The sequence below is a fragment of the Hakea prostrata genome, chromosome 1 (genome assembly GCF_041222555.1).
Source record: "Hakea prostrata isolate BN-2017 chromosome 1, UWA_Hpros_2, whole genome shotgun sequence".
In the NCBI taxonomy this organism is placed as follows: Eukaryota; Viridiplantae; Streptophyta; class Magnoliopsida; order Proteales; family Proteaceae; genus Hakea; species Hakea prostrata.
In genome coordinates this window covers 8,819,177-8,844,406 of record NC_142600.1, presented here as the reverse complement: position 1 = coordinate 8,844,406, position 25,230 = coordinate 8,819,177, and the positions used below count along the sequence as shown (strand labels likewise).

The 25,230-nt window shown below is 37.0% G+C and overlaps 2 protein-coding genes across 4 annotated transcripts; one reads left to right on the top strand and one right to left on the bottom strand.

Annotated features, from left to right (window-relative positions):
* The first annotated feature begins 2,596 nt into the window (after positions 1 to 2,596).
* CPNIFS (chloroplastic NIFS-like cysteine desulfurase) lies at positions 2,597 to 10,954 on the top strand. 3 transcript variants are annotated; one of them, XM_089160541.1, is made up of 11 exons: positions 2,597 to 2,870; positions 3,362 to 3,495; positions 3,954 to 4,113; positions 6,170 to 6,356; positions 6,578 to 6,723; positions 6,828 to 6,900; positions 7,066 to 7,129; positions 9,158 to 9,257; positions 9,429 to 9,587; positions 9,735 to 9,899; positions 10,488 to 10,954. In XM_089160541.1, exons 1-10 carry the CDS (start codon positions 2,694 to 2,696, stop codon positions 9,894 to 9,896), a joined length of 1,362 nt encoding a protein of 453 aa, XP_089016667.1. In that variant the 5' UTR covers positions 2,597 to 2,693; the 3' UTR covers positions 9,897 to 9,899; positions 10,488 to 10,954. The 3 variants fall into 3 exon arrangements, with proteins under 3 accessions (XP_089016667.1, XP_089016662.1, XP_089016653.1); XM_089160536.1 differs by lacking the exon at positions 10,488 to 10,954 and adding an exon at positions 10,036 to 10,469; XM_089160527.1 differs by lacking the exon at positions 10,488 to 10,954 and having other exon boundaries at positions 9,735 to 10,469.
* Positions 10,955 to 18,396: 7,442 nt separating this feature from the next.
* LOC149027222 (ubiquitin-conjugating enzyme E2-17 kDa-like) lies at positions 18,397 to 24,998 on the bottom strand. The gene is made up of 5 exons (XM_089160514.1): positions 24,801 to 24,998; positions 24,256 to 24,334; positions 23,367 to 23,494; positions 21,671 to 21,775; positions 18,397 to 18,893 (listed from the first exon to the last, which is right to left on the bottom strand). Exons 2-5 carry the CDS (start codon positions 24,323 to 24,325, stop codon positions 18,750 to 18,752), a joined length of 447 nt encoding a protein of 148 aa, XP_089016640.1. The 5' UTR covers positions 24,326 to 24,334; positions 24,801 to 24,998; the 3' UTR covers positions 18,397 to 18,749.
* Between the last annotated feature and the right edge of the window lie 232 nt (positions 24,999 to 25,230).

Here is a 25,230-nt window from a genome sequence, read left to right as displayed (position 1 = left end):
TGATGGGAAGAGCATGTTTAGTGTCTCCATACATATAAGAGGCAAACTAATCGCCTCGTAAAAATTCTATCTTCTTGATGCTTCTATACATGTTTTTGTTTGAAATTAAAGATGGATTGATGATTTCTCTATCATTAGGTTTATATGTGTGGATGTGCTTCGAAATATATGGTGGCGGCCTTTTATGTAAATGCAGTAAATCTAACCAGGTCATGGGTTCAAACCTTTGTCCCTCACACCTTCATCAACCCCCCTCTGTCTCTCTCAATAGAATTGCTTCAAATCCTTGTATATTTTAATACTTTCAAAGATGAGTTGAATAAAGGAGTTATGAGCCTCATTCAAAATTAAGATCTTCAACCCTCATCATCAAGAATACATAATTTTTGTCAAACATCGCGAAAATGTCGCCACTAGACAAGGTAAAATTCTAAACCTCTTGGGTATCTTCTTGAATCTTACTAGATAGCTTTTAAAAGTACTTGCCTTTTTATGGGTTTTAACAATTTTATCAACAAATGATGATTATCATCAATAATACATAATTTTTGCCTTTTATCACAAGAATGTCGCCACTAGACAAGGTGAAAATCTAGACCTTTTGGGTATCTTCTTGAATATTGCTAGATAACTTCTAAAAGTACTTGTCTTTCTTCTAGATTTTAACAATTTTATCACAATGTTTTTTTTTTTTTTTATCAAAGAAAATGAAGCTATATTAAAATTAAGTCTGAAAACACTTACAAATACTACATATAATGTTTATTACAAATGATGATGAAAAAGACAATGTTGCGAATAATATGATAGTACAGTTTGAGAAGCTCAACTTCTAACTTTTGGTCTTCTTGGGCTCCTCACTAGTAGCCAAAGATCCAAGAGTTACAGGTTGCAACTTTCTGCTAAAAGTACTTGCAAGGCTGCAACCACAATGGTATTATCAGGGTGGCATTTTTTTTTTTTTTTTCGTAAAATAATTTATAGAAATGAGTAGTAAAGTCATTCTCTATTTATTGTCTTTGTTTTATATTCAATTTCTTTTATGGTCTCCTTTTGGGCTCTAACTTTTCAAGGGAAACCATGAAGTTTGATTTGGTTGATAAGTTCCTCGAATTGCTTTATGAATGAATAAAATGAAGAAATATCAAGCATCAAGCATGACAACATTCATATATATGGCAAATCTGGATAGCAAGGAATGATGCAATTTAAAAAAAAAAAAGAGTTTAGATCCCCAAAGGAGAGTCATTAGAAGAACCATGGTAGATCACACAACATCCCGAGAAGCATCAAAGACACTTTCCAAGTAATTCCCCCTCTACATAGCAGAGAAGAAAGGGAAACTGACAGTCCATGGTGGGTTGAACTTTATACAAATGCGACGATGAAGGGGGAGAGTGGAACTTGTGGACTATGTTAGAAATAGATTTTTCTATAAAAAAGAAAAGAGCAAAAAGAGAGAAAAAAAATCAAACTGCCCGCTTAAATTGGGTTAAAATTTTTAATTATTCACTTAAGTGAAAAATATTATAGACTGCCGACACTAGGTTTTTTAAAAAGATACAAGTTACTCAAATTTTTTTTCCCGTTAACTTCAAAATTAAAATAAACATTCTACCCATGGGATGAAGAGAAATATAAAATTTAACAAATTTCACTTAATTTTTTTAACATTAAAAAAAAAAACCCTACAAATTGAATGAGATCCCCCTCCCTGGTATAAAAATTGAATGAGATATGCTGATTGCAGCATCATTGCAAAATAGAAAAATCTAAGAACATTCAAACATCTAACCTAAGGTATTGGAATAAGGTTTAAAATCGAGTTGAAGTATGAGGCTTCCTTTTGTAAATTTAGAAACTTAAAATCCTTAAATATAAATGATAAAAATTATATTTACTGACACACGCTTGTACTTTTGATCTAAATTGCCGAATTCAACTTAATACAAGTGTCATGATCACAAGTGAACACCCATTATATAAGAAATGGCTTAAAAAGTTAACTCTAGATAACTTGTAACTTTTCAAAAATTCTAGTACAGACAATCTTTAGCATGTTTCACATAAAGATTCACTTGAATGTCCGATGAAGAATTTCACCCTGACTTAAATAGCGCTGAAAATAACTCAAAAAATATTTTAAAAATTTTATTTGAATAATTATAATTTAATTTAAGAAATTTTATCATGTACATTTTTACAAGAAAATGACTATCATTTTCCTTCGAGTCGGTGACATTCATATATGTTTCATATCAGAACGTTGAGATTAAATTTAAAATATTTATTATTATTATTATTATTATTATTTTATGTGATTGATGCACATGTGTTTTCTTGTTTTATAAAATTCCCACCTAATACCGAGAGTACGGCTCTCCTGCCATTATGTAAAATTCGATATATGTGGCTGATGAACAAACGCTGGCAAGCTTGCGTAGGTGGCACACATCGCCGAGATTTGCATCATACAATAATAGCCACGTGGCAGACGTAATCAATCTGTTTGGGAATCGGGGCTTGGAATCGGGGTTCCCCCTGGGGCGATGGAGGCATTTACCCAAAACGAACAAAGAAGGCTGAGTCACTTTTATGTATTAAAGCTTAAAGTTAAACCTCCGCAGCGATCCTCTTTATCCATAAACCGGCTCTGGCTCTGCTGTGTACGCTTCTCCTTTCATCGCGTTACGATGGAAGTTGTCGGTATGAAACTTCCATTTTTGAATGTTTTAAACCATAAGCGCGCGTGTCAAAGCTTTGCAATCGTTCCTTTAGGGTTTCGAAGATTTTCTACTTCTGCGATCACTGCTCCGGCAACCGAGACGATCGGACACGTTACTAGACAAGATTTTCCAATTCTCCATCAGGTATCTCGAAATGATATGTTTTCTTTACGTGTATTTTGTTAAGAGATTCACGTTCAATTTGGATGTTTTTCCGATCGAAATATCCTCAGTTGATAGCAAATTGGCAGTTTGCTAGCATAGTTCTCGTTAATTGAACCATGGATGGTTTCTGTTTGCGTCTTTGGTTGTGTCTAGATATGTTGCAGTATATATAGAGAATTTAATTCTAACTAGGCTGCCAAAAACTAATGCAGTTTCATTTCTGACTAGAAAGTTTAGTGGGAACAGAGTTTGAATGTTCTATCTTTTCTGAAAGCATGGCTTCAATTTGGAAAACCCGAACTTCCCTTCCTCCTGGTCTCTTGTGAGAAACGAGTTGTTATGCAGTTCATCTAAGAACAGTTCTCTCCAATACTGATATTATACCTAATACAATTACTAGACTAATGCATACACTCCGGTCAAAATGTCAATTTGGTCATATTCATCCTTATCTCTAAACGTTTTTGCAGGAGGTAAATGGCTCAAGCCTTGTCTACTTGGACAATGCTGCGACTTCACAAAAACCAATGGCCGTTCTGAATGCTTTGCAGAGTTATTATCAAAACTACAATTCAAACGTGCATCGTGGGATCCATTTCTTGAGGTATTAAAAATAACTTTCTTCCATGCTTGTATCATAGACTTTATATGCTTGGATGCATAGGACTGTAGCGTGAAGTTCAGGGATAGGGAAAAAAGAAAAAGGTAAGATTTCTGTCTGACCAAAAATTGTTGTAATGTACGTAGGATTTTTGTACAAGAACATGGCAAAGAAAATAGTTTCCTTCTCTTCAACTGCCATTAAATGCTATTTTCTACGTTTTTCGTATGGTTTTTGGTTTCCCATTTACATTACAATAATTTGCATCCAAGTTCACTGACCATAGTAAAGTGGGAGAGTTTCTTATGTTTCAAACATGCAAATGCATCTTCTAGTATTGATCATATAGCTCAATTAACACCAGAAATTAACAAAGAAAAAAAGACCAATAGTTTTAGTTGACAAGCATTATTTATTGGGTTTTATGTCTTTATTTATAAGCTCCTGTTTCCTTTAAACAGTGCCAGAGCCACAGATGAATATGAATTAGCAAGGAAAAAGGTTGCTGATTTTGTTAATGCATCCGTACCCCAAGAGATTGTCTTTACACGGAATGCTACCGAAGCGATAAATCTTGTAGCCCACTCTTGGGGGCATTCGAACTTAAAACCAGGGGATGAGGTATGTTAATTTTCGTACCTTTGATTTTCTACTGAGTTTTCACTTATATTATTTTGCTATATTTGCCTTTGCTGCTATTTCATTCACATTAATATTGAATATATAGTTCAGATGATGACTCCATTAGAGCATCAGATATGAGAGTATTTAGCAATTCTTTTTTATCTTTTTGCTTGAAATATGCCTGAGATATTTGCAGTCATTTTTACGGAGGGTCCTTCCAAGTTACCTGAATGGCTGTTGTATTGAGATTAAGCATGCCACTACAGGTACCTGGAGCTTTAGGATTAAACTGGTCCATCTCCTAAGTAGTGTGCTGATCCCTCTTATTGGGTTGGGCACTTAGGTTTTAGATGGTTTTACCTGGATCCACTTGATTCAACCAGAAATTTTTTTCCCTTGATAATTGACAAGGAATACCAGAGGTTGGGCTGCTTTTGGGACCTTATTTGAGTGTTATTTGATAGGTGCCTTTGCTGCTCTTATTATGTAAACAAGCCTTAAGTTTGTTTTAATTGTTACATTCCTGTAATTTGGATTGTTTATACCCTGTTAAAGTTCTTCATGAGGACCCTATGTGCTGCATGTGGGTCCAGTCAATCAATTCATGAAGCAAAAAGCCTTATGGGGGTTTGCTGTTAGTAGTTCGGGATTCACATATGCATTCCTTTAATTCAAATCAGTTAGCTGGAAACCTTAAGCTCTCACTCTCTTTTTCAGGGTAATATTTGGCTTGCAGTCAGTTAGGTCCAATTGTTCTATTTTATTTTCTTTTTGTCTTTTCTTGGGGTTTCTACCTGTTAGCCATGTTTCTTTGGATTTTCAAATCATAATGACATAGGAGATCAGTCAATTGATTTTCAATGTTGAATGTCCAACAATGTTATATGTAAATCAGTTACAAAAGAACAACTGTACAAAAATGTTAAAGTATTGTTGTTTAAAAAAAAGTCGCATGCATTTGGTGGAAGAATTCACGTTCCCTCGTAAACTCAAGTAGCAAGGAGTTGATGTCCCACGATTTGCTGGTTTAGAAATACAGGGGTCGCTAGGTTAGGAAAGTGATAACTAGAAATCCTCCCCAAGTAGGATCCTATGACCAGCAGTTAACAGCTGACTGCTCTACCAATGAGCTGCTGTGGAGCCAACTTTGAATAGTTTGAAATTGGTTTTTACTTATCATAAACCATTGTACATTCTAGAAGGGCGGGCCTGGCGCAATGGTGGGGTCTCTCCATTGTGCGCTGGAGGTTGCGGGTTTGAATCAGCCTCTCTGCAAAGCAGGGGTAAGGCTGCCTAGAAAGTCCCTTCTCCAGACCCCACAGTGTGGGAGCTTCGGCATTGGGTACGCCCTTTTTATAAACCATTGTACATTCTGCTTTCTATCTGATTTTTGCCTGACAATTTTGTTGTTGCTTCATTAAACCCTGGAACCTAAAAGGAAAAAAGCGATAAAATGCATTATAATTCTCGAAGCTGAAGCTTAATTTTCACTATTCCTATTGAAGAAACCTGAAAAATGATCAGGGCCTGATTTGAACCTCCTAATTGGCAGCATATCACCATGTTTGACCACTGCCCTTGTTATTCTTGCTTCCACTTTTCCATTCCCCATATCTACATTAATCATTAAGCATTAAATATCCTCACTTTACATTAACAGTTCAAATGTTTTATTCAGTCCTCTTTTCCCTAACAAAATAGACCCTAACCAACCAAATTGTTCTCTGTTCATTGATCATTTATCTTTTTATTCTTCCATTCCCATTTCCTTATGAACATTTGGTAAAGGGGCTCATTCTAATCCAGACATTGGAGCTTTTGTACCCTTGAATTGGAGGGAGGGTTGCAAAAAATTAGTTTTCATTTCCTAGAGAGCTTTTTTTCTTTTTCCTTTAAAAAAGTGTTTTATAAATGAAATCTCTATTCTCATCCATAATTTTTGTTCTTGGCATATCTAACCCTCTAGGATTATCTTTGTAACTCATTTGAAAGCTATCACTCTCATATCAAGTTCCATAATCTTCTCAAGATTTATCACAGTAATTGCTTGCAGATTGTACTCACAATAGCTGAACATCACAGTGCTATAGTTCCTTGGCAAATTGTGGCTCGGGAAACTGGTGCTATTTTGAGATTTGTGGACTTAACAGAAGAAGAGGTTCCTGATATTGAGAAAATGAGAGGAATGCTTTCTAAGAAGACAAAAATTGTTGTCGTCCACCATGTCTCGAATGCCCTTGGTAGGTTTCATGTTTTAAATGACCACCTTATGTAATTGCACACTCACCTTTTAATCATGTGTCTTTGGATGATCATACTCACATCTGCTAACTTCTTCATTCCCTGCTTATAACTGTAACTTATTAGTATATGACTTGATAATATTGATAACTGATAGAATACTCTGAATACCAAGCTCTGGAAACAGAATTCCGGATCTGATAGTCTCCTCTTTTTATAGGCTCCATTCTTCCTGTTGATGAAATTACACACTGGGCTCACAAAGTTGGGGCAAAAGTCCTTGTAGATGCTTGTCAAAGTGTTCCACACATGGTGGTTGATGTGCAGAATTTAAATGTCGATTTCCTCGTTGCATCTTCACACAAGGTTTGAGCTCTCTTGGTTGTCGGTTTTGGTTCCAGCAGTGCTAATTTTGCTGTCATTTTTTTTTTGGGTTGATATCATGAAGTTAAGGATTAAAAGTATCTCAGATGTGTGGGCCTACAGGCGTTGGATTCTTGTACGGTAAAGGCGAACTCTTGTCAAAGATGGATCCTTTCTTAGGTATGTCTTTCTTCTTCCTGTTTACACCGATAGTACAAGCTTTGAGATTAAGAGCCCCATTTGTTCGTTCCTGTTGGGACTGCTCCTTAGATGCATGGCCATTTATAGCAGAAAGGACTCTTATCATGATGCCATTTTTGTCTTCTGGGGGTGTGTCTAATTCAGGTGGTGGTGAAATGATTGCTGATGTATTTCTGGATCACTCTACTTATGCGGATCCTCCTTCCAGGTTAGTGAGCTTTTTTTACAATTGTTGTTGTTTTCCTCTCCAAAAGATGGTAAAATGGATGTCAGAAATGGAACATGACAGACACCCAACCTTTCTATGGATACACATGTTCTGGAGTTGGTTTGAACTGTAAACTTCTGGAAGGCTTGGAGATTGTTAGGTCAAGCACTTCTTATTTGTATCACATTGGCCCATCACGAAAGGTGTTTAGACTAAAAGAATACTCAGATTGCATGGTTGCAATCTGATGCTTTGCCCTACATGAGGAATTTGTGAAGCAAAATGCTGTCAAAAAGTCTCCTGTTATTTTGTTCCTGTGATTGCAGAAAAGAAATTCTAGCCCACTCTTTACAATTTGCAACTGTGAGTAGCATGAGAAGGAATTAACTTGACTTACGTGTTTTGAGTGGCCGAAATATTATTGCACAAGACTTTCTAGAAAAATCTCTGATGATTGGATGGTATTGCTTGCTTTTGGCCAAGTTCTGGCCCAAGCAATCTGTGGAGAAGTCTTGATTTAATTGTTCCCAGGCTCAATCTTGGATGGCGTATTTATGCTTACCTAACATTAGAGTGGAAAGGATCGTTTTGTAACTTCATTTGGGAATTGGGTGTAAATGAATGTCTCATTTAATTTTAATATGGAGGAACTGTTTTTAGACTCTTTCATGCTACAATAAAAAGACTGCATAATTTTTTTGATAATTGGTCAAGGTTAATTCCTGTTTATAGAAATCATATGTTGATCTATCAAGACCTTTCAGAAAGTAGTTATTTTTATTTTGTTATGCTGTACTTCGCACCAAGTTCTCTGCAGATTCCCCTCGTGGAGTCACCGACTATTTCTGTGCGTTGTATTAACTCCTACCAATTTAGAAATTATTGTGTGATTTAAAAGATAAGCATGAAGAATAATGATAAATGTTTAGGAAACGAATATTACTAGGACTAGATATCCAGCAGTCTGTATGGTGCAGGTATGAACATCTATTGTGCTTAAAATGTTGGCTTTTGTTAAGGTTGTGTTGCTGTCATTGTGATTGCTGCGGTATGATTTAAGGATTCAGTGCATCTAATTTTGGATTGGCAGACCCAAGCATAAGTGGATTAGGATTAGTCATGACTCTTGACTGATGCAGTCCCTGATCACAACCCTTCTTTATGTGGAACTTTTAAAGGGAAAAATTCAATTTCTTGTCTTCCCCTGCTTCTCATGCATGGGATTTCATCTTACTCGAAATTTTATTTATAGCATGGGATGACATAGGTAGTCATGTGGTCTGTGTAATGGCATCCAGTCTCCGTTTTGCTGAAGTATTCTGAACTTTTGGGTCGGGTACATCCCCAGGCTGTGGATGTGCACCCAGCACAAACAATGACTTGAAAGCGCAGGTTGTAAAAATTTGGCTAGGGTTGACCCATTTATTGGTCATCCCAACTCCCAAGAACTTGGTCGCTTTAGACATGAAGGACTGCGAGAGTCTGGTGGATCTCCCAATTAGAATCTGTGAGTTGGCATCTCTTGAGACACTCATTCTATACGGCTGTTGGTCTCTGAACAAAGTACCAGATAATTTGGATCAAATGACATCCTTGACAACGCCGCTTGAAAGTTATTACACATTACCAGCTGATACCATGTGATTGATTGTTGTTCTTACTTCTTGGCCATTAACTCATAGGTGTTGGAATTTCGTATATTAAGAGTTTTAAAATCTATGTTGCTGTTGATACTTGCGCATTTATTGTTGTTGAAGGATTTGATTTAAGATTGATGATGATTGCATCTAAATTACAAGCTTTCTAGATCAATTGGGAATTATTTGCATATTGTCATGCATGGTGTGTCAGCTACTTGACTTCTGTTTGTAAATTTTAAACCAATCAGATCAGATTCCTTGATGCACATTCTCTGCTGATATGTTAGTTGTACAATTTACACTACATTGTGTGAACTTGTTAATTTTATCTTTTATCTGCTAGAATTTTAATATTGTATCTTTTTGTTTGGTCTTCCATTTGAATCAGATTTGAAGCTGGAACACCTGCAATTGGAGAAGCTGTAGGGCTTGGTGCAGCAGTTGATTATTTGTCTGCAATTGGCATGCAAAATATCCATGATTATGAGGTCAGTGCTCTGTTTTGGCCCGTTGCTTGTTTACTCCATGGTTAAGTATCAAATTTTTGTTCACCCAAAAAAGGTATCAAAGTTTTTGTAAGCAACGACCACTATTTACATAGTGTGGTCTGTAAATATGACTTACTTTCTGTCCAACTTGAGCTCCTTTCCTTTTTTCAGACCGAGTTGGCCAATTATCTATATGAAAATCTCTGCTCCATCCCTGGCGTCCGCATCTATGGCCCTATGCCTTCACAAAATGTCCATCGTGCTGCTCTTTGTTCATTCAATGTTGAGAACATTCACCCAACGGATATTGCAACTATTCTTGATCAGCAGGTACAGATCAGTGACAACCTATATTTCTTTATGGGGGTGGGGGAGTCTAAACTGATGAGTGTTCAATGTATCAATCAAGGAAGCACATCTTTACGGTACAGTTTTAACTTGAGAGATATTCTTATTGTTTTGATGTCATTATTTCAGCATGGGGTGGCCATCCGATCAGGTCATCATTGTGCTCAGCCTCTTCACCGCTACTTAGGAGTCAGTGCCAGTGCCCGTGCAAGCCTCTATTTCTACAACACCAAAGAAGACGTTGACATATTCATTCAAGCTCTTAAAGAGACAATCGACTTCTTTTCTTGAAAGGTATTGTCTTTCACTTCGCTTGTAAGTTCTTCGATGGGTACTAGGTGGGTTGAAGCCGTGGTTGAAACATGGGTTTTGTTTTTGCTTGGCCTAAAATGATGTTGGTTTCAACTGTGGATTGGTTTTATACATGTAGGCTTGATCTGCTTACACATTGTATGGGTGGTTTATCTGATTCATTAACCAACTTGTCAATGTTGTGAAAGAAATCCTTGGACCACATACGGGCTTGAGCTAGACATGTTATGAATGATGAAGTATCAGAGAAGAAAAAGTTTCTTATATTTTCATAAATGGCACAAGAAAGACGAATAACTCGTAGGTTGTTTTTTGGGGAGGGAACAAAAGGTACATCCATTCTGAGGTTTCATAGATTGTCAATTTGACAGTGTGTTTAGTTTGCTGATACATTATGGTAATCAATTTTTCAGTCAAGGGATCCCTTAAATTATTATATTTTAAAAGATGTGGGATAACCGGAACTGCACTATTGCAGCGTGTTGTTTGCAAGCTCAAAACCTGGAAACACACACTCTTTCTCGTTAGGGTTTTTTAGGCGTTTAAGCTTCCTGTGTTTGCTCTTCCCAGATACTGTTTTGGTGGGTTCATCGTGCACTGAGATGGTTGAATGTTTATGTTCTGCGCGTTCTTATTATGCGAAATTAGCCGTCTTGCGGATGTCGTTGGGTTGCTTGTATATAAAATGTAGCTGAGCCCAGGGGTTTGACCTGCTACTGCTATGTTTGGCTCCTTTGAATGTGTTGATTACAGATTGTCATCGATGAAGTTCTTGTCAACTAGGACGTTGGGGGTCCAAGTGTGATCGTTGGCTTGTTTGAGTTATCCTATGCTGAACAATTAATTTTTACCCGTTTTGATCTTTCTGATTGAAAATTGGTGCAGACTATATTTATATTTAAATATAAAAAAAAGAAAAAGAAAAAGGATAGACTATTTAGTTCAGAATTTATATTATGGCAATTGAGTCTGGAATCTGGACCTTTATTGAGATTTATAAAGTGCTAGTGAACCACAGAACTGTAAATTTACATGATGTGTAACCCCCCCCCCCCTCCAAAAAAAAAAAAAAAAAAAAAAAAAAAAAACCGTGTAGGGTAGCTGGAATGGTCAAGAGCTTTCAAGCCTTCAGCCTCCATGGTTCGGGTCCTGGTGGGCTTCCGAGAAACGCTGCCACTAAAACTCAAGTTCGAGTATTCACCATTCCAGATATTAGTGGTTGCTATGGGGAAGTTAGCTGTAACTTGTACATATAAAGTGCCAAGTGCACTACAGCACTGTAGATATGCAAGACGATATCATGGATGTGGAAAGTTATCTGTGACGCTAACTCTTGCTCAGAGGTGTTTGGAAACTTTTTTCTCTTCAATTGAGCCATCCAGAAGATGGTTATGCAATTCATTAACATCCAAACATAACCTATCAAGACAAATCGCCATATGGCTAACTTACTGTGTGAAGTGAAGGGTGATTCATCCTTGACGGGGTAACTTTCCTTTGTTTTACCATGACGAGTGCCATCCTAACGCCTTCTTTAGATTATCATCTGTGGTTACAATTACCTACAATTACCATCGCAGGGTTATTCAGTTGATAAAAATAACACTTTTTAGTGAAGAGAGGTTATAAATTCAATTCTACCTGGTGGTATATTTGGTATATTATGTAATACTATCAAAAAACACTTTTTAGTGAAGAGAGGTTATAAATTCAATTCTACCTGGTGGTATATTATGTAATACTTTCATATCTGGGGTTGTATGGCAACCATTCTGTGCCAAAATTATCACTTCAGCACATAATTCACTTTTTATGCTTCTATGCTGAAGTGGGCAAATTTGGCACAGAATCATTTCCATAATCTTGTACGGTTGGATACAGATGGGCACGTTTCTCGGCCCATCTTGGTACAAAATCTTGTATGGTATGTACGACTTTTGTATCAAAATGGACACATTTTTTTAATAAAATATTTAAAAAGATAATTATAAAATACTTAAAAATAGTAAATATGCTTGTTCAATTCATACATAGGTGCAAATATTTCCCATGAAGTACTATATGACATGAGGTGAATGGCTTGTGTATTCCCTATGATCCTTTCAAGGGCAAGCCTCAGGGTTGCTTGAGAGCTGATATTTTGGCAACTCTAGCATCCTGTGTGACATTGTAGATTGAACTTCCTCTTGTACTTTATTCTGCTTGAAGCAATTTCACTGAACTTGATTTTCCACAATTCAAACCAACACTCTTATGATCGAAATGTGGCAGGAAACTCAACACTGATAGATTAGAATATCCAACAAATTCTTGTAAGGGATTCATACATGTTTAATAGGTATTCACTTCTCCATGTATATATTGTCTTTGAGGCTTTAAGCAACTTCTTTACTGAGGATGACAGAGCTGATTCAAGCAGATGGAGAACGAAAGACGGGAAACCAATGACCATGCCAAAGGACACAATTTGAGCTCCCACATTAATAAACCAAACCCAAGCTGGCCTTATGACTCCAAAGGTAAAACGCAATTCCCATCATCGGTTTTCCATGAAAATAGTAGCCAGCAGTAACGACAACGAAAGCAGAAACATTAGTAGCAATTATGACCCCAATGCAATTAATGCACTTTTTGAAGTGTCGACGAACGAAATTCCAGACCGAAGGTTATCATGAGACTTCAAATTAATCAACATCTTTAACAATTCCCATTTCTTTGCAGGTGATATCCATCCATATTTCTCCATCAAGATTCAGTGCTACCGAATAGAAACTCCGGCAAAAATAAAAAGAAGAAGCAAAAACCAACACAAGTATGAGATGCTCACACAAAATATTGGGCAGCAACGAGCATTTATAACAGAAACAGAGCAGAGCAGAATAGTGATTCAGTTACATCAGGATATGTACAATTTGAATTCAATCGGGATGTGAGAGACGTAATTCAATTAGATAGGAAAGTGGAGTTTGGTTTGTTACAAACAAATTATAGAGTTTGTTATGAACAATAATTGGAAATTTGGAGTTAAATCCCTATAAATCAAACTAGATGCAGTTGGAACAATCATGTTAAACAATCATAAGTCTTTGGCCTTTAAATCAAAGATCAAAAGTAACAAGCAACATCAACTTAATTAAGTTAATGGAGGGATAGTAATGGAGGCACAGAAATAACAAGAAACAATCAAAAGTGCAAAGTAACAAGCAACATCAACTTAAGTTAATCAAAGAACATGGAAAAATTCTAGCTTTTTTCAAATATAACAAAGCACCTATAATCTATCATACAAATAGATGATATGTCCATTTCAACCGAAGGAACAAGGAGGAGGAGGTTGGAAGAGAAGAAGAAGAAGAAGAGAGGATGAAATTTATTGGGTATACCAACAAATTTATTCCACATGAATTATGTACGTATGAGGTAATAGATCAATGGTTAAAAAGGGTAAATACAACTGAAGGTAACATTACCATAGACTAGAGGCTGAGTTATCCATGTTATGTGAACCCCAATAGTTTTTCCATCCATTGTCCACCAAAGTTTACTCATTTCTGTTACCATCCTTGCCCTTAAGCCTCTTAAGTTTATCAAATGCCACTAGTTTCAAAACCCCATTAAAGGATGTTGACATCCTGATACAAAGTTCTTGTGTTTAAATAATAGACCACAAAGTAAAGTATTCAACTAAACTATAAATCAAACTAGATGCAGTTCGAACAATCATGTTAAACAATCATAAGTCCTTGGCCTTTAAAATTGTAAATAAGAGATTGCAATCTAGGTCAAAATCCCGTAGCCCTGGGTGTATTTAGCCCTAATTAGCTGCTGTCCATATGTGAATTGTCCTAAGAAGTCATAGTAGCAGGGGTTAAGAACCATAATTTACTGCTGATTTCAATTTGAATTATCCTACAACTGACGGGGGATTACATCAGTCTGTCAAGAATTTTGGGTTTCTACACCCCAGGAGACAAAGATATCTGCATAAACATTGATGCAGATCCCACCCCTAACTTAGGCTCCTAGTTAATTAACGAAGGTATGAATCACTTAAGGAAACAAATCAAACAACAGGTGAAAGGCTGAATAAACTATTTTACTAAGGACAATCATATAATCGAAAAGAAATCTGAAAAGACATACATAGAGAGAAAAAGAATGGATAGCCATGAAGAGGAATACTTTGGGAACTTGTATGCTCTACTTTTATTTGACATCCACCAAAAGAAAGATCCCCAACTGAAATTTCTAACTAACCCAACTAGCAAAACAAACATCATTTGGGAATCTTTTAGCATATAGCATATGTACTAAAAAATGTTGTGCATGTTCAAAAGAGTTAGCTATCTCACTGCATGAATCTGTGGTTTCAAAGTGCTTTTTTCTTTTTGAGGGAAACAAGAAGAATATCTTTTATTTCTCAATTAGGTACAGGACATTCATAATATTTCCTTTATCAAACTATTACTTGTAATGGGGAGAAGCAGGTAGAGAGAAAATTTGGCCTGTAGCAACTCTTTTGAATGGCGATCGATGTAAGCAGACTTAGGACTCTTTTTTGTTTTCCATTTTTCTTTATGCATCTCAATAATACACATACAACCCAAAAGAAACCCCTCATAGAAAAAACCAAATTGGGGTTTATATAGCTGCAGCATATACTGTTCAGTTGTCCTGAAAAGAGCCCTCCATTCAGAACTATTTATCATACGTATGAAAAAAGAAGAAATTTATATATGTAAACAGTTTAAATCACCTCATAAATTTCCCAACCAAGCAAATTTATATATGTTCATTCGTTGGCCTTTCTGTGAAGAAACTGCAGATTTAAGAACATACCTGGTGGGAGCGGTAGTATACCACAGAAGAAGAAGAAGAAGAGTGTCGGTTGCAGAGAGCACAATACCAGAGAGAGTCTGCCACCAAGTTGAACGAGATGAGAGACGAGTTGAGAGACCTTGAGAGCAGAATCCACAACCAAAAGCTCTTAATCTTGCTCGAACTACAGAGCAAAATCCACAACCAGAGGTCAAATGGGTAACCCCTAATTTCACTCCAATCCAAAGATAAATTATTGGGGAAAAACCGAGTAGACAAAAACATACCACAGGGGATATTGCTGAGAGACAAAGGAGGAGGGCAGTCACAGATGCAAGGGCTCCTCTTCTAGCGAAATCGGTTTGCCCGACTTGATGCTCTTCTTCAACCTCCAATACAAAGCAGGCAGACAAACTCGAGAGAGTCCAGCAACCCAGATCCTTGAGCGAGACGAGACAGAGCCAAAGAGAGAAGATAGAGGGGCAGAGAGACGAGAGAGAGCAGAGAGAGACGATAACCAGAGCGTCGAGAGAGTGCAGAGAGACGAGAGTGATGAGGAGGGTTATCGTGAAATTACATGATAACCTTTAACTACCGTCACCAGCCTCACATGGGCCCGCGTTTCCAAATAGAATTGCTTCTGTCTCAAGCGGAAAAACTGTGCCAAATGCATACATGTTTTTAGATACTTCTGTATCAAAGTGGACAAATGGCACAGAATACGTGTCAAAATCATTACCATACAACCACCCCAATGTTGAGAACCCGGGGTAGTTTCATTATTTGAACTCAGTGTTAAATCGTGGATCCAAAAAAGCTTCTTGAAAACTCCTTCTCATGGGGTCGAATCGGTGAGTCCATAAGCGATGCAATGCGAAAATCGGGATCAAGTTCATCTAATGCTTCATTAGACCGGCAATCAATCTGGAGCACCGATACGGGAGAGACTCTTGGAGTCTTTGCAGAAGATGAAGGAGCTTGACCAACCGCCTTCTTGGTCCTTGAAGTTCTTGAATTTACAGGAACGTTCGCAATGACACCTGGAATTTTCATGGTCTTCGAAGAAGATGAAGAAGCATGATCAACCGTCTTTTTCACCGGAAAGTTCGTAATGGCATCTGGACCTTTCAATCTAATGGCTTCTTTATCATATGCAAGAGCTGCTTCTTCTGGCGTATCAAACGTACCAAGCCATAACCGTTTCTGAAGAGTCGGATCTCGTATTTCCGCCGCCCAACGTCCACACGGCCGGCTCCGAACACCTCTGAAACTTTCCCGGTAAGTCCGATCACCTTCTCTCAACTGCGTTCCTGGTTTTTCCTTCAATGTAGGAACAATCATTTCGATCTCGTGTACGTACTTCTTTACTCGTCGCATGGTTTGCCCTGTTTCCTCATCATCGTCACTTGAGGAATCTGTGGCGTCGCAATCTGTGACACTTATTCTCAGCAATTTTGTTTTGATAATTTCTCCTGTATCGGATTTCCCTGTTGCTGATCGATCGAGGAGCTTTCTCGTTCTGTGTTCTGAATACTTCACCCCTAGAGTTCTCTCGACTAAACTACATCGACGTGTTCCTCCCATCATAGAACGAATTCTAGCAGAAAGTGCTCCGGAACCTTTATATCAAATTAAAACCAAAAAAGAAAGACCTTTATATGAAATTCGAGATACTAACACGGACACAGTTGGATTTTGAACAGGAATAGGAGAGTAGAAAATTTGTGATGAACAGTAACAGTTAGATGCTTAGTGTGATAAGAGTTCTACGAGTTCTCCTTGAGAAATAAAACTTATGATAAGCAGTAATAGTTAGATGCTGAGTGTGATAAAGAGTTCTACAGAGCAGAGCAGGAGACAGTTACGTAGTTGGGAAGGACTTCAACTTCAGGAGCTCTGTTTTAAAAAAAAACAGTCAAATCTTCTCTCATTCACGCTGGAATGTTAGAATGAGATTCTAAATAATTTTTTTCTTTCTTTTTTCGTTAGAATTATGTTTCCTCCTTTAAAATCTTAATGATGTCAAGAGTCCAAATTTGAGTGGGAAGAAGTTTCTCTTCATTCAATCCGGAATGTTAGAATTAGACTCTTGTTTAAAGTCTTAGGGAAATTTTCAGTATTCCTAAGTTACCGCTAATATTTAATACTATTCTTTGAGTTAACCAATTTATCCATTAGCCTCCCTGATAACACTCCAGTAGTCTAAGATAGTTTTTATTTATTCATTTTCAATATTACTCATACATCATTAGTTTAAAAATATAACTCATGAATCATATCTTTCAAATTTTGTAAGAATTTATGATTGGAAGATAAGAAAGTCATGGATGGTAGAAGAAGAGAAAAAAAAGGAGTAAGGTAAGGTTTTTAGTTTAAGGTTATTTTTGTCTTTTTAAAAAGTTTAACTTGTTTACATTAATACAAAAGATGCCATGGATATATTTTCACCCGAGAATTTTATAGATAAATTAGATAATACAGAGATGCATTATTTTAAAGGATAATTCAAAGGGTAATGTTAAAAAATTTTCAAATCTTAATGGGCTTAGAGTCCAATTTTTAGTGGGAACAAGATTTTCCATTTATCATCGTTTTATAGCCTTTTATATAGAAAATCGAAGGGCGAATCTAAGAGTCTGTTTGGTTACATGAGTCTGGAGATTTCAAATATTTAGAAATTTCAAATCTATAGATTTCAAATTTATGGAGTTATAATTTATAAAATTAGATGTTTGGTTGTGGAATGGAATCTGTAGATTCATCCTAAAAAACTATTTGATTGATGTGATTTTTGTGAATGTGCAAATGTATAGCTTTTTTGAAATCTCTAGATTTCACCCCTTATCCATAAATCTACAGATTCACGTTTTTAGTGTAAAAAGGTGAATCTAGAGATTTTTACAACCAAACGGGTATAATTCTCAGATTCATGAATCCAAAGATTTGAAATATCTGAATTCATGTAACCAAACAGGCCCTAATGTAATTTTCTATCGCACCTATCTATGTAGTTCTTCTTGACAAGAAGTCGTTTCAATAGGAATGGGTTGACCTCGTCTTAAAGTTCAACCTTTCTATTTCAATAGCCGTTAGATCTAGAAGATGTGTGATCTAAAGATATACAAGAGAGCCATGCAACAGCATCAACACCTGCGGGGTAGCCTGACCGTTGGATGCTGCGGTTGATTTTCATAGAAACTCAAAGGATCAATTTTAAATGTCTTCGCGATCCATTATGGGTGCTATCCTGGGAGCTGAGGCTCTTACAATTGTTTTTGGGTTGCTGGTTTTGATGTAATGAACAATCGATCTTCATTAATGCACTCATTAGAATGAATAGATAAAGTGGTCTCTGGTGCCTGGTGGGTTCTCTCAAGCTGCATTGCTGATTTTGTCACGCTTGCTTCCAGGTCCCAAAACTTGCTTTATCTTTTTATTTTTCTAGTGTTTTTTCGGAGTCTGGATTGTCTCCTTATCGGCTGTTGATCACAAATTATAAGAGACCCACAGGGCTTGATGGATTTTTTTTTTTTAATGTTTTATAATTTTTAGCATGTGAATCCCATGTAATTTGTGGCTGTAAAGCCGTCAGGTGTGCTCCCCCATTAGAGGATGATACACACTTTGTTTTTTTCCAATCAATTCCAATATTAATGGAGGCTAATCAACTAAGACTGACGGAATAAAACCTTTCATTACTGATAGGGGATTAAAAGCACAAGGAAAGAAGAAAAACCAGAAGCCCCTGCTCATGGGTAGTCTCTGTAATCAGTACTAAGAAAGGAAACAGAATCATAGGATGAACTTTAAACAGAATCATCAATTAGGAAAACAATGGAAACCAGAGCAACATTCTCTGGGTACAGTTATTGCCCCCTTTTTAAGTCTAGAGGTCAGTTTCACAGAAAGCAAGTGCAAAGGGTATTTCATATCAAACCTTGTTTTTCGTTTGATGACAAAACAGAAACCTTTTCTTTACACATCACTCAAAGTTCATTCCCTGGTGTTTTCCCTTCATCCCATTGCGTACTTCTGTGTCCAACTCCGTGCAGTTGTCTCATATTTATTCCGGTCAGACTTGTACATGTGAGCAATCTCTGGTACAAGTGGATCATCAGGGTTTGGGTCCGTCAACAGGGAGCAAATCGAGAGCAGGACCTGATTTGCAGGGATAAAATTGAGTTCTAACATTAAACTGTTACCTGATTTGCAGTGAATAGGATTGATTCAACATATAATGCATGCCATATTCCATTCAAATTTTGCTTCTAGAAATGTATTATATCCTTATTAACTTGCATTTTATTGGGGGAAGAACAGTTGGGAGGTCCAAAGTAATTCCACAAATGTTTTAAGATCCAACAAGGTTGTAAAATGTACAAACTCACAGAACATGATTTACTTAACCAACTGCAAGCAAAATCTAAAAGTACAACCAGAATCAGCTGATTCAACCTGGAATTGACTGACAACACCCCAATTAACCCCCAACCTGAGAGTCCAGCGAATTCCTGGACACTGTACAGAACTAACCACCAGACACATTGTCCAGAACTAACCACCACAATTTATGGAGAATGTCCCCACCCAGTGCCAATTTTTAATAGCTTGCCCTAGGTTCTTAGGAAAGGCTCAACAAGCTTAATTTGTATGTGTCGACATTATCCAATAGCTTTCTCTAAAAGTCCAATTTTTCCATCTCATTTCATGGCTGAAACTTCTTTTTGGAAATAGATTTGCTCTCTAATTTTTTTTCTGAATGTTACGAATGAATTAAGAAGGCTTGATTATGACAGAAATGCAATTTCTATGACATAACAGCTTGATTATTACAGAAATGCAATTTCTATGACATAACAGCTACCCCAAACACTAAATTTTTATGCAACAGACAAAGAATAGGATTTACATTATGCTGATCAATCAATCAAAAAATTGCTTAAAAAAAAAAAAGCGCGAACAAAAACCATGGCAAATCCAAGCTATTACTGCAATGGTCGCTAACACAAAATTTACAAACAAGACTTGACCATGCCTTTTCTTTAACCATTGACCAGGAAGTAAAGGTAAACAAAGGGAATTAAACTTGGCCATGTCTTTCTATAATCACTGACCAGCAAGTAAAGAAAAACAAAGGGAAGTCAAACTAACTTAAAAAGGAAACTTCTACGATAATGATCAATAAATTAGCTTAAAACCTTAGCAAACAAACCTTTTTGAATTGATTATTTATTTTCCTATTCAACTAAAAGAAATTTGGTTGAGAAATTTGAGTAAAATTTTATTAATAGATTGAGGAAACTCTTGGTTAGGATTATAATACTTTCCATTTTATTTCACATCCTTTAACCACATTTCAAACGAAGCTTGCATCACGAAATCGCAAAACCTATCTGGTCCTCCTTCTACAAAAAACCTTTGATGCTTTATTCCTTGAAACACCCCCCCCCCCCCCAAAAAAAAAAAAAAAACACCTCCAATACCTACCTCTTAAAATACTTTCTATTTTCCCCAAGAAGCATCTCAAAACCCATTTATTAGGGCTGGGCTGGGGTTTTGCAATCCCAAGCCCAACCCTATATATTCTAATCTAAGCTCATTCCCAGCCTGACCTTAATTTGGGGCTAAGGATTATTGTCCCTGACCCTAAGCCCTACAGGGTTAAGCCAAGCCCATCCAACCCCGATTGACCCTATACTTGGCCCTATCTTTACCCCTGGCCCTAATTGGCCCCATCCTTGTCCCTATTCCTAATTCATTGAGTTCAAGCATCAGGGACAAAATTAGGGCAAGAATCAAGGCCAAGGTCAGGACCAAAAATCAGGGATGGGTCGGGACAGGCCTAGCGGGCCAAAGAGTAATCTTAAGCCCGCCCTTGGCCCTAACCCACCCTCAGGGCCAAAATATTGAGCCCAAGCCCTATTTGGGGTCAGGGTCAAACTTGCACCCCTACCATTTATCCTTTCAGTATTCTAATTCTCAATAAATCATAATGACCTACTCTAAACCTTGGTGTTTAAAGGAGCCATGTATAATTGAGTAAAGAATCTATCTGAATCCTTTGCAGCAAGTATATTGTCAAGAATCACCACAAACTACAAATCAATGGGTATGCAGTGCCATATGAGGGAAAAATAGAAATGGGTTGCATCCATCATTGTATTAAGGTTTTGAGAAGCATTCCATCTTGAAACTTTGGACTTCTAGAGCCTGTATAGAGAAAACACCCTCACATCTAAAAGCCAGAACCAGGAGTGTGCCATTTTCTCTCTCTGTCCTCCCCATTTCCTCATGGCATCCTTTCTGTCCCCATGGTTTATATGAACACTCCTCCCTCTCCATACACACGAGCTCCAAATCTGCCCCCAACTCCTGTTTCAGTGTCTATCCCTACCAAATATTACACTTCTCATAGCTGTCAATAATATAATTATTACAAGCATGCCACCGTGAAGACATTCACCATCCAAAAGTCAACAGACCATAAAACCACACCAGTTAGTTGGAATCCCCAGGAAAAACCAAAACACAATAAATTATTAAAAAATTTAATATAATAAAGATCCCTGAACACCTAAAAAGCCTGAAGCATGCTCACATGTTAGAATATAATGAACATTTCATCAAACCAGACCCCAGAATTTTTACTGGTACTCAACATAATGTCACTTACCCTATAACTATAGTTCATTAGTTCCAACATATACATTTAATATCACACAACATTCTATTTCCCATCCTTTACTGAAAACCATTGTCTTGTTAATCCTGTTTTTTGCATAAACATGGATGAGTATTGTGCATATTAATAACTTTCATTCCACATAACCAAGATCTACAAGTAAAAGCAAAGCCTTAAGCTACTGCAAAAGGGTAAAGATTAGCAGAAGGTAAGACGAACATGAAAAGGATCAGCTGCATCACAGGAATCATACCTTCGAGATTGTGAGTGCTGGGCTCCATTGTTCTTTAAGGATATCCAAACAAATGCTTCCATTGCTATTGATGTTTGGGTGGAAGACCTTCGTCCTAAATGCAACCTGAAATACCAAGTATTGTGAAACTATCAAGATCACTAGATGAATAAGTCCACAAAAACCCTTCGATCAAAAACCATTTTGTTCATGATTTCGGCTAAAAGATCAAACCTTGCGCATGAAGGAACTTCGAGTTTAAGAACACCTTAAACCATAAATCTAACTCAAATTTGAAAGTTGGAAAAACCAATCTTTGAACAGGTTTATTGCATCTTATGAAGTAACGATTAGTTAAATCCAATCATCCTACTTGATCACTTACTATCAAATTCAGATCTTAAACAATGACTGTCCACTAAATATGTTCTAGAAAAACCCATCTTTACTTCTTTAGCACAGCCGTATTAACCTCTCCTTGGTCAAATTACTGGACACGTGCTAATGTCTACATTCCAATCTCTAATATCCTGTTTGGAACCCACCACTCAAGCACAAAAATAACATATTTAAGCTCTGTGAACCTAGGAGTTAAATTTATCATGAGTGCACCATTATAGGAACAAGCAAAAATGTAAGAGTAACACTAAAATTACTACATCTATGGGCATGTTCTCTTTAATATTTTTGTTCTTTACAGAGAAATTTGTGAATATTTTTGTTTACAAGTTATTTTCATTTATTTTGCAAGTAATAGTACTAGCTAGCGGTATTCTTGGACACTTGCATAATTCAGGTGAAAGTTAATCATCCACAAATATTTAGAAAAAAAGAAACAGAAGGTGCCCGGTTGTTTTGAGAAATAGTGGGTTCTTTTCTTTTTCCTTTTGGGGGATGGGGGAGGGACACTTACGGGTAGTGGATGACTTTTTTCGGTTAGATAGCATTACAAGAAACACAATAAGAACCTTGTTTCCTAGGACTGTAATCTATGTGACCACATGTTGGGTTTCTTGGGCTTGCATTCATGGGAAAACAACTGAAAATCTCCAACTCCAACCCCCGCCCCCTCCCGCTTCTTCTTCTTCTTCACCCTACAGTGATCTACTATTAGTGGCAGAACAAACTGTCCAATGCCACACAGGTGTGAAATACACTATACCCACCTTAACAGACACAAGTCAAACCCCAGTGATAAAGTACATGAACCAATTCCAGCACCATACTTGTCATTCCTACATTCATAGCACTTGGTGCGATCTTGCAAAAAATTTGCATTCAGCTTCAGTAATTTGCCACACATACAAATATCAGCTTGACTAAGAGATAGAGCATCAATTCCATTTTGGTACCAAACAAGTAACCATGAAGCAACTCATCCTTCCACAAACTACTTCACCCTCATCTCTCCACCCACCAAAAGCTAGAGAACTATGGCTACGAATGTTGCAAAAAATGTCTAATTCACCAAGCCATAAGACACATGTCAATAATCATCACAACATGACAGAAAATCACCAACAGGAGAACAGTGACCTGAACACAAACAAGATGACACATCGCTAACAGAAGAACAATGAAGGACCATAAACCATACAATTAACACAAAGCACACAGCCTTACCATACACGATAGTGTATTACTGCTTAATGCTTAACATTCTCATTTTCAACAAACATGTTACATTAACATAAATACATCAGAAACAAATCAGTACCTTGGGGGGCTTGAAAGGGTAATCCGGAGGAAAATGGATGCTGACTAGGAAAACACCTCCTGAATATGGGCTATCAGGAGGGCCCATAATTGTTGCTTGCCAATGAAACATGTCTTCCGCAACAGGACCTATTAACAAAAAAAGATTCATGGTATAAATCTTTTATATGAATGCGACAAATATGAGAAATGGTCATTAAGAGCTCTATGTACAAAACAAGAAAACAGGCACCCATGTGTAGCGGTTAAGACACAGATTGATACATCACAGCTTAAGGGGGTGGGGGGGAGCAGTAAGTAAAATGTTAGTAAAGCAAATTAGACGCCGTGGAGAGATGTGCATAACGGGACAATTTATAATTAGGTTAGTGTTCTCAGTCACAGGTTCATAGAAATAAACAAATGGCAGATTGACATATCAACATTTAAAATAGATTAAAGAATTTTTTGAAATAACTAAGTTTGCAAACAATTAATGGCTAAAACCAGATCAAGAAGAATCTCCATATCGAGTTAATTGAACAGACAAAAGCTTATAATGAACTCCCTGTAGAGTTAACTTCAAAAAAATACCAAAAAAGGGTGTTTCAAGTAAAAATGTGGATTATTTAAGATACATATGATGGTGTAGTGACTAGTTTAAGAACTGCAAGCTTGTAAGGCATTGAATTCTCTATTATATCAAGTAAGGCCAGAAGCCCAGAATAGAGTTGATTGGAGGGCACGATCATGTAGCCAACCCTTTTGATGACAAGGTTGAGTTGCCGTTGTTATCGTGGATTTAGAAAGATAGACAACTATTCAACAAAAAAATAAAAATAAACAAATAGAATATTATGGTGGACTGCAAAATCAAGGAGAGCAATGGCCAAACTATTGAGGATGCATACCAGCACTGCAAGATGTTGGAGGATCCTTCTGCAAATCCTTGAGTTCCTTCACTATACGCTTTGACGCCATGAGATGCGGCTGCATCAACAGAAAATCACGAGTTAAAACCTAACTCCTACAAGAAGAAACCTTTACACCAAAATATCATGGCATAAATTTAAAAAGTAACCTCTATACACTGATCAATACAGATTGAAAAATTCTAGTAATCAGCGAAAGGATGCTCAATGCTAAAAGTTTTAGCATCAATTTCTCCAATAATGAGTCTTACACAAAGAAAACCCAAAACTCAGCCAAAGGAACAACTTAAGAATATGCAAATTACGTCTGAATTTCTCCAAATCTATGAGACAATATAAACGCTTAACATCTCAAATCAAGGGCCAATCACCTGCATAATTCTAAGAATATAGGACAGACATAACCAAAATAAAAAAAAAAAATTACGATCTCATTAATTAGAGGCAGGCCACAAACTGGATTTACAGAGCCATGGCGATTTTCTTTTAAAAATAAAAGCTGGAGACGAGAAGAAAGAGCGTACGTGAAAGGGAAACTAGAATTTCACAAGAGACGCTTGATCCTCGTCAATAACCGTCGCCGCTGGCAGAGATGGGCTCTAGAGCGGATCGACGACCACTCCAGAGACCCCTGATTCTCTGGTTTTGCACAGAAGCCAGAGCCCCAGTGGTTCCTTTTAGAAGAAGACTGTGAACATTTTACCCTTTTGAGCCACCTAATTTGACATTCATATCCCTGCTTAAGCAATCATAACTTTTGAACGCTAACCCTGCCGTGTGTCACAGTGCTGTTTAGGCTGACTTTGGAGTGTCGTCATCTTTTCACACTTTTTCACCATGCAAAAGGATTCTGTATCAACATTGGACAAAGAAAAAAAATTCAATCCACACGATTGGAAGGGTTAAGGGGGAGAGTAGACTTGAATTTTTACATTTTTGAAAATTTTTTAAAAT